At 37.0% G+C, this 10033-nt stretch overlaps 1 protein-coding gene across 5 annotated transcripts in view; it reads right to left on the reverse strand.

Annotated features, from left to right (window-relative positions):
* LOC149166411 (uncharacterized) overlaps nucleotides 1-9521 on the reverse strand; it is a 98406-nt gene extending 88885 nt beyond the window's left edge. For 2 of the 5 annotated variants that reach the window (XM_089432578.1, XM_089432575.1), the window contains exons 1-4: nucleotides 9220-9516; nucleotides 8650-8826; nucleotides 8110-8291; nucleotides 7726-7763 (exon numbers count right to left, since the gene is read on the reverse strand). In XM_089432578.1, the coding sequence (XP_089288704.1) occupies nucleotides 7726-7763; nucleotides 8110-8286 (215 nt within the window). In that variant the 5' untranslated portion in view covers nucleotides 8287-8291; nucleotides 8650-8826; nucleotides 9220-9516. Of the gene's footprint in view, nucleotides 1-7725; nucleotides 7764-8109; nucleotides 8292-8649; nucleotides 8827-8930; nucleotides 8999-9219 lie in introns of all 5 variants that reach the window. The other 3 variants (XM_089432577.1, XM_089432576.1, XM_089432579.1) reach the window with 3 other exon arrangements.
* Between the last annotated feature and the right edge of the window lie 512 nt (nucleotides 9522-10033).

The raw sequence follows: 10033 nt of genomic DNA on the forward strand, positions 1-10033 counted from the left end.
TCTTACAAAGCCCCTGGGGAAGGTCAAATTCTTAACCTTTCGTGAATGACTTGGAGTCATGGAGAGACCCTCTTATGAGGGTCCCGTTTGATTTGGATATTGAGCTCTGGGAGCTCCAGGGGGCTTGGGGTACTTCTTGGAGCGATGAGCGACCATAGGGTGAGTGGTTCACCTTCCCCTAGTAGTGCGCGATGTACAGGGTGAGTGGTTCACCTTCCCTTGTGATACCTCATGATGGTTGAGATATGCATAGGATGAGTGGTTCACCTACTCCTATGGCATATGAACAGGATGAGTGGTTCACGTTCTCCTATGGCATATGAGCGGGATGAGTGGTTCACCTTCTCTTGCCAATACATTCTACCCATGCAGTCTGGGACTCATGGGAAGTACCTCTCATCTGGCCAATGAGTAGGGAAATGAGAATAGGGACCATAGAACTACCAATGGACGCATCGTGTACTACCGTACTCCCTATGCTAAGATGTTTGATATTGATCTAGGATCAATGGAGACTGACTTCAAGTCAGTAGAGAGCAGTGAAGCACCACCCGTATAAGACCCACGAGTACCTGTGGGTTCTATAGCGAGTCGGGTCACTCGCATAGAACCCGCACTTAAGACCCGGACTCGGCGAGTATTTTATTAAACTCGTCTACCCGTATAAGACCCGCGGGTTTGCCATAAGACCCGCATCAGACCCTTATAAGACCCGTTGACCCTCAAAAGCCAAATTTTTTAATTTTTTTTATTTTTTCTTTTCTTTTCTTTTTTGGAAATGAGGTGGAGGGAAAGGGAAATTGGAGGGAAGAAAATGCTTTATTATTGTTGTAATAGGCCTTTGAAGGGGTGTTGTCACCCAGTAAGAATAGACTCTTCAAATTTGGTTATTTGATTAGTCTATTTCTTTTTCTTATACTTCGAAATCCTAAATTATATGTTCATCTCGGTTGGCTGACTTATTTTCAAGGTTTCAAGTGTAGGGGGCACCTATCTACTAATATTTTTTCTTGGCAAAGATCTTAAGGAATAGCATGTGCCTCAAAATTTGAAGACTTGGGATCCTCCTCGGTTGGAGTACCCATCTTCAAATACAAAAGAAGCTCATTCCCACCTTGCACCAAGTTTCACCTCCAATCCTTCGAAGATTTCTCCAAGATATTTCCTTCTTTTCTTGCACATAAAATTCTGTTCAATATCTCATGGTTTGATTTTGAAGATTTTCATTGCTAAATCTAGTATTTGAAGGTTAAATTAGCTGTTGTCCTAACAGCAATAAATCCAGCTATGAAAAAGTTAAGTTACCTTGGCTTTTCCTTAGCTGCACAGTGTATAAATTGATATCTTTCATTCTATCATTTCACTTGGTGTTTTTTGGGTTTTGTATACTAACAATTTTGAGTGTTCCAAAAGCATTTTGGGCACTTTTCACATTGATTTGTTTGCTGGTTTTTAGATGGCCAGTGATCCTAAATGCTGGAAAGATTGGTATGAGACAATCATTTGTCATTTATGAAATGTATTTGAATTTTGAACTCGCTGACATTTTTTATTTTAATTATGGAATCACAAGTCCTTTTCTTATTCGGTATATAAATGTTTTGCTTACAAAAATCGAATATGTTATGTTGTACTTTTATAGATATGAGATGGTGTTATGAATTATTGCATATATTGTAGTTTTTATAACTTATAAGGATTGGAATTGTCATTAGTTTCTTTTTTGTGCTTAAAATTTACCATATTTTAATGTTTTTTTTGTATTTCGACGAGTCTTATACAAGTCTTATACGGGTCGTTCCCGAGCCTTATACGAGTCGACGAGTCAATAGCGTGATGAGTCTTATACGAGTACGAGTCGTGCAACATTGGTAGAGAGTGGTATGATACACTCTCGATTATTGGAGACTGACTTCGGGTCAGTGGAGAATGGTATGACACATTCTCGATCATTTCTTCTTCATTATTTCTTCATGGTTTAGCCGAGCAGAGCAGAGTATAACAAGGATGTCAGAGATGGTACAAATTGTCAGATGATTTGGCAGGTGGAGTTCTTCCTAGTTGAGAGGGAGTGTTAAATTTGGCAACTAGGGCCAAACTCCACCTTGGACAGCTCATCTGATGCAACTGATATTTTTATTGGATTCATCTTTCCGAGAGGCGTAGGATTGATCTAAAGATCATCTCATTCTGACATGTACAAATGGAATTATGAATTTATTTCGTTTATGGACAAATTGTCAAGGTCAGCCAGCAATCTAATGTAGGCTCAGAAGCCCAAAAGTCATGTCTCTTCACCCTCAACGTTGTGTATATATAGAGGAGTCATTTTCCTCATTTGGACACACATCAATCACTCATCTTTCTCTCTCCTCTCCTCATTGGTTCGTACAGCAAGCAAGAGCAGCCTTCTTCTCTATGCGTTGACCTATTTTGACTAAAATTGCAGGCCGAAATTTCAGATCTGTTTTTGGGCTATTACAAGGACGTTGACCAATGTTGACCAAGGGTCAAACTTCATCTTTTGACTGCATTTTTTAGGCAGGAAATTCATTTTTCTTAGGCCACAGCTCCTAGCACAAAAATCGAGGTGTTTGCCACTGTTTGACCAGCGTTGACTGCAGAGCTGTTGACTGCAGAAGTTGACTGTGCATTGACCAAGTTTGACCATATTTTTTGGACTGTTTTGGGATGATTTGGTCTATCCTTGGAGGCTGAATTGACTGAGTTTGACCGAACTGATTTGGAGGAAGATTTCTGCTAAGTTGACCAGCATTGACTTTCTGGTTAGGGTATCCTGTTGACTGCAATTTGACTGGACAGATTTGATTGTAATTGGGCAAGTGAATTTTGTATATTGTACTCTCTCTCTCTGCTGAACTTTTGAAAAATAATAAGAAGACTTGATCAAAGGGTTTCCCCACATTGGGGTTTTTCCCTGGCATCCGCCAAATATTGTGTCCTCTTGTATTGGCTTGTCTTCTGCTTTTTATTTATGTTCTATCTGCATTTACTGTCATGTTAATGTGATTGCTAATCTGGAAATTGATATTGGGCTCATAAGAAAAATTGAAGTAAATTGCTCTTAAGCATAGAACATACCATTGTTACCTAAAATTAACATGTCCTCTATGGGCCTAAAAGTCGTCTCATTATTGATTTAAGTGTCAATGGCCAATGGAAACTCGGTGGCATCCTTGGGCATAAAAGTTGTCCTATTATTAGTTCCCCAAGCAACAATGGCTAATTGTATTGTGGTTATCAAAGGAATAAATTTCAGCTGGTGAACTACAATCTAACTTTTCAGTTGTAGCCTTAGGACGTGGCGATGTTGTCATGGGGGCACAATGGTTGAATACTATGGGTGAATTTCCAATGAACCTTCGTGAACTATACATGAAATTCAAACATGCATAACAATAGATCAGAATTCATATTGAAAAATAACAATAGATCACAATCATAAGATTGCAACCAAGTGTGAATTGACTTATCTTAGCAAACAGAATGACCAAACAACTTGCCCAAGATAAATTATGCCCATCTGTAATTCTATGAAGAACCTGAAACATTTGATTTGATGAGTCTGAATATCTATTCCAAGAACCACCCCCTAGATTACCACCGGATCTAGGACAAGACCACCTCATTGAGTTGGATTCAAGGTCTGAAAATACTTCAATATCCAGTGCTCCAATTGCTCTAAGATTGATTCGAAGTAGGCCCATAGATGACACTATGATGGGCAGCAAGGGGATTATCAAAGAAATAAATTACAGTTGGATAAGTACAAATTGAGTTCTACTTTTTAAGTTGTAGCCTTGGAAGGGGCTGATATTGTCATCGGGGCACAATGGTTGAATGCCATGGATGAATTTTGCATGAATCTTGATGAACTGTACATGAAACATGAACAAGGACAACAATAGCTCACAATCAGAAGGTTGCAACTAGGTGTTAATTGACTTATCGTGGAAAACAAATTTGACAAACAACTTGCTTACTATGCTTCATCTTCCAATGTAATTCTATAAGTGGCCTGCAACAGTTAATTGATGATCTTGAAGATGTATTCCAAGACCAGCCTCCAATACTACCAACAAGTTGGAATCAGGGTTTAGAAATGCTTCAATTGCCTTAGGACGCTCAAAGGTAAAGTGATTCAAGGAGGGGGCACTATTACAATGCTTGAAAATAATGTAGCTTGTGCACTTCGTGTCAGTTATGTGCTCATCAGTACTTAATGTTAGCTATTAGAGTTTTTAGTAGATTTACTAAATGTTAATCATAGAGGGTTAATATTAGTTGTAATTTTTGGGGCATTCATTGCCACAACTCGTGCTAGTATAAATTACAAACAGAATTGATTTATAGTTTGCAATAAGAGTCTTGTGTGGTGGGTGTCAGCAAAATAAACCCACAAGTCACAATAAGAGTCCTGTTAGTTGGGAGTTACTAAAATAAACTGGTGGCGATAGGAAGCATGCCAGGTGGTGAAATACTAAAAGACAATGCATGCAGGATAAGCCATCTACCCAACATGCAAAGCAAAAAAAAGTGAGAGGGAGATCTTATAAAATAGGATCACAAGTCCCAAGAGAGGTCATGTTGTTAGGATGTTTTGTTGTAGCCAGTCATGAGAGGCAATCTCTTTGGCCAAGTGCAATGCCCACACTGCTCTTGGAGTTGGCCTAGGTTGGCATCCATACTTTCTCTGGAAAGTACTTATGTCCATATATGGTTGGAAAATTTCCTGCAATTACAAATGTTCTATTTATTCTCTGACTATTTATACAACTGGGGCATTTGTTTAGTTCTATGATTTGATTCTTTTCAAGTTCCTTAATTGCTAGCGATGTGTTAACACCATGAGTTGTGTTACTGCAATATTATAAATCTGCTATACTGTTCCACTTTCACAATAGAATGGCCTTGCATGTCGTTACATGGTGCTACTTAAGTATTTTAAGCTTTTTCCAGATTTGTTAGTAGCTTAAAATTTTGCCTAATTTTGCATACTGCTCTATTCATCAGCTGTGATCAATTTAAGATCATAACAATGGTATTGGAGCCCCAACTAACGGGCAAATTCTTATTATATTTAAGTTATAATATATGATTTCAAATTAGGCCCTGAAGACATACAGTTGTATATTATCCATGCTTTTATGTGCTGCAGATATGGCAAACATGAATGTAATTCTTTCCACTTTGGTGATCATGCAGAGAACACGAGAAACGCTTTAACTTCAGCTTTCTAACTTTGCCTCATTTTGGAAGTTCTTGATCTTCCTGTCAATACATGATACATCACTTCCAATTCTATTTATTTGCATGGCATATTTTTATACCATTCTTTACTCTTTATACATGCAGTTTATTTCAAAGTTCTAAAACTTGGACTCAGACTCAAAATCGATTGAGGGTCAAAACTCAGACTTGGAATGACTCAGACCGATCTGATTTCAAGGACTCGGTTTACTAAAAGTTAAAAAATATTCAAGTTGTAACGAAAAATATATTTTAAAAAGATTCCAAACCATTAGAGAAAAAATATGTGAAGTCTGCCCATGTATATACCACGTAAGGGTGAATATATCAAAATGGCACTGATGGCAATACATATCAGCCTCAAAATACATAATGAATAAGGCTCTAAATAGCCTCAATAGTCCAAAAAAGATCCTCCAAGCATCTCCTTTTGCTAGCCTTGTTTTCTTCAAATTCCACACACTGATTTTGCAATTCCAATCTAATCTGTCCAATCTCCTCTAATGGTGCCATACATGGGGCCAACTTGGCCTCTTATACCAGCCAAGTGTTTTTTCAACCTATGAATCCCCCCTCGTCTCACCCCCACCAACCTTTATGTGTTTCTTGCAATATTTGCAATACATTTTCAACAAGGATCCATGCAAGGTCTTTGCCTCATGGGGCCATGGTAAAATTCAAATATGCAACATTGCAAACCCTATCTGCATATGCAAATTCATGCTTCAAACTTCAAACTCGTATAAGGTTGAAAGTATGAAACTTTAAAGACATTTCAAATATGCAATTTAAAGAGGAAAAAAAACAAGGACTAATTTATCATTTTACTGTTAATATACCTAGAAATGAGAAGAATGGGGAGAGGACACAAGGATCTGGTCCACAACTCCTCCAAGCTTGAAGATGGGTTGTAGCCTCCTCATTCAGATGCCAAATCGACTGTATACAACCCAATAAACCAGCTCTAAGCTCACTTTAAATCACTAATCTTCAACGCTACTCCAAAACTCCAAATGCTCACAAATGCTCAATGAAAAGGGTGTGAGGCAAATGGGGGGTGGGGGAGTCTCTATATAGTTTTTGTTGAGAAATGCAGCTTGGACAAGAACTTCCACACATGTTCAGTGCGAACATGTGAGAAGCAGTTTGAGATCTTTTCAAAAAGTAATTTTCGAAAAAATAATTCCATTTTGTAATTCACGTTAGTAAAATAGTGAAAGTCTTATATTTAGTTTTTAAGTTTAAAACATTGTATCTCATGCATACATGACTTAGATTAGAAATAAACTCAAAAATAGATTAAGGTTTTGGTCTCAGCTGAAAGTATAAAGACATGTCAAGACAGAGGTTTTCACACACAGATGAGCAGTTGAGCAACCAAGAGAGAAGGGAAGCCAATTCAGATAGATGCGAATCTACACAGCTTCTAGTAGGCTACAGTGTAGATTCATACAAATTCATACAATACTATCGTAAATTTCAAACAGGTACATGTAGTCATATGAACAGACCGTACAAGTGCACGTACAATATGTACAGTTCTTCGTACAGTCCAGACTCCATACATCTAGGCCATAAAGTTGCACAGCAATCACAATCTCTCAGCAGATTGATCCGCTCAAGTTCAAGGTGATTTCTGGAAACCATGCAATGCTGTTTTTTGTGGGCAACATGCAGAGGTTTCTTTGTAAGTATTTTCGAAGGAAGGAAAAGCTGATTTGGTGTAATTACCTGAGTATGTGCGAAATTGATTTTATGCTTCCTCTATTTAATTTCCAACTATTGTATGATTGATGTTGTGGCATGAAATTTGTTTCTGCATTAGTCAAATTCAGCAATTACTTGGCTGATTGAAATCATAAGGACTTTAGTCACCTGGGCTTGTAAATTTTCACAGTTTTCTAGTAAGGTTTAAGTTGCTAGAAATTAGGTTTTTGATTTTTTTTATTTAAAATGACTTTTTCATGCACAATCCACCACAATGGGGTCCAAGACTGACTCAACTGAGTAGGACTGATTTGTACCAAACTAGTTGAGCCATGCCTTGACTTGGCCAGTTCAGTGCCAAACTTGCCCTTCAAACCGACTTATTGGCCAAGTCGGTGCAGTCAAGGGTCAACTTGGCCAAGTTAACAAAGTCTGAGTCAACTCAGTCCGTTTTAGAACACTAGTTCCATTTAAAACCATCGAGCAATCATTTAATAATTTTTGGGGAGTAAAAGAAAGCTTTCCCATCCATTGCTATATTCTGATTTGAGCTTATCCAAAAGCAAGATATTCAAAAGAATAATCAAATCCAACAAGTTACAACAAGGTAGTATGGGGGAGAATATCTTGGTTAACGAACACTTCAATATTATCCAATGCACCAATCAGACATGCACACATAACAAAAACAGAAATAGAAAAATCGCAACCACCTCTAGTTTGCCATGAATAAGGAACTAAGGATACTCTTTTTCTGCGAGAAGTTTCTTTAGACATTCTATTTCCTGTAACATACAAGCTTTCTTCATTAGAGTGTGGCTAAAACATCAGACCCTACTTCTAAATAATTTGAACAAACACAAGAAAAATGATTTCCACCTCACTTTATTCTGAAACTAAAAAGGTCTTTAATCCTATTAAGAGAAATCTCCGCAATAAAACTACTAACACATTCTCACAGAAAAGTATCTAGTCCTCTAGTCCTCTGCGTCTCGCATGAAAATAAATACAAGCTTCATCACTCTAAAATTCTGTTCTAGAAAAAAAAAGTCCACAGAAAAGCCATATGGCATATGCAAGTATTGTTTTCCCTGCACCCTGACCAAGGCCCAAAAGTAACTAATTCCATACCTTGAGCAAATGAGTAGCATTTCCCTTACTTAAAGGTGACGAAAGCACACCCTTGACGGTGTTTGTCAGGTTTGAAGCAAGTGGCACGCCAGTGTTTGTTATATCTGACAGCCGCCTTCGCCCAATTATTGTAGATTCTGTTCCAGGAGTATTTAACTCGGACTTTTTTTTGTCCATGACCTCTAATAAGCACATCCATTTCATATCAGCTTAACAGAATCTATTGGCACGAATTTAAAGCTTAAAGAGAGTAAAAAATAGTATCAATAAAAATCATGAAGTAAATAACAATGAATTTCATTTGTCCGTCAGGCTGTGGTTTGGTAATTAAGACAGGGCATAGCCACATTAATGACAGTTCAACCCTGGCAATAATGAAGTTCTGGATTCTAAGTTCACAAAGTTTAACAAGTTTCATATGCAGCATTATCTCATAAAATTAATGACGAAAAAAAGCATGCATTTAATTTGGGTAATAAATTGGTTTTCTTCAAATCCAAAATCCCATTTACTAGTAAATAGAAAGCCACAAGACTGTACCTGGATAACCAAGGTTCGGATGTAACTTTCCTAAGATTGCCACATTATCCTACACCATGGGAGTAGCCCTGAATTGCCTCGCTGATCAAAACCTCCTATTATTTTCAAAGCAAAGTCCTGTAGTGCTTTGAGATCTCTCAAAGACACACGAAGATCACCCCCGCCCCATGGAACTACCTATATAATATGTTCACATGACACATGAGAGCGATGAATACGGAGGAAATTAATAATTATAATAAATTAGCAAATTAATTAACCGTTACAGAACCCTTTATTACAGAGTCAAAAACAGATATGAAGCAGAGCCCGCGAGGAGATTCGAACCGTCAACGATTTAAACAAACATCTGAGCCAAATCAAAAATTCAGCATACCCAGAACCAAATAGAATGAAAGCCAAAACATCTTGGTAAACCCTAGAATTCCAAATGTTGATCAAGCAAACAATAATGATGCGCTGACTACAATTTATCATCTGGAGTATAACACTTGGCTAAATAGTTGGTCACAAATCCTGAACCAAATTCAGCCAGACTAACACTAAATGAAAAGGAAATTATGTCCTTACTTGGCCAGATGTTTCAAATTGCTTGAAATTTTGGAGGAGCAAACAGTTCTGGAGAAATTTAGATGAGGTTTCACCTGGAAGTGAATGAATGGAATAGAACGTTTTAGAGAATTTTTTTCTTTGTAATGTTATAGCGGACTGCCAACAAATGTGATTTTGAATATCTCACAAGCACCGCTCCTACTCTTTACAATTTGAATGCAGTTCCACCTGGGAGAGAATGGATAGAGTAAAACGACCTGGAGAATTTTCAATGTGAAATTTGAATATCTCACACGCACCGCTCCCACTCTTTCCAGTGATGATTTTAATTTGAGGTGTTATTTTTATGTATAATTTATTTATAAATTAATTTTTTTTTTTTGGAAAATAGTAATTATTATTATTATTATTAGTGTATTTTTAAATTTGTGGTGTATTATTTAATATTTACCTTTCTAATAAATATATATTTTTAATATATTAAAAAAATGATTAGTTAATAAGTTTATCGTTTTATTTGTCAAAGAATTGTGTTTTCACCCATGATGGAAGTATGTTATGAGTAGGCCATTTTGGAGGTGGTAGTGTCTTGAGTTAATTTGTATCATGTAAAGATTGTTGAGTTTGACCTACATTGGGTAAGAAATCGTATTTTTTCATAACAACGAGGATAAGTAATAGGAGTAATAATTAAAGGAAGAGTAGAGTTCTTTTCAAGATTCCATATATTAGTTATTTTGAGCTCTAATATGCTTGATAGTGTGATCTTTGCAAATATTTATGTGGCCTTTTAACCTATAATTTGTTGGTGGAAGATTAGTTTTAAACACTA

The sequence above is a fragment of the Pinus tabuliformis genome, chromosome 5_1, assembly GCF_031772625.1.
Source record: "Pinus tabuliformis cultivar Carrire ecotype Pingquan chromosome 5_1, CPIR1, whole genome shotgun sequence".
In the NCBI taxonomy this organism is placed as follows: Eukaryota; Viridiplantae; Streptophyta; class Pinopsida; order Pinales; family Pinaceae; genus Pinus; species Pinus tabuliformis.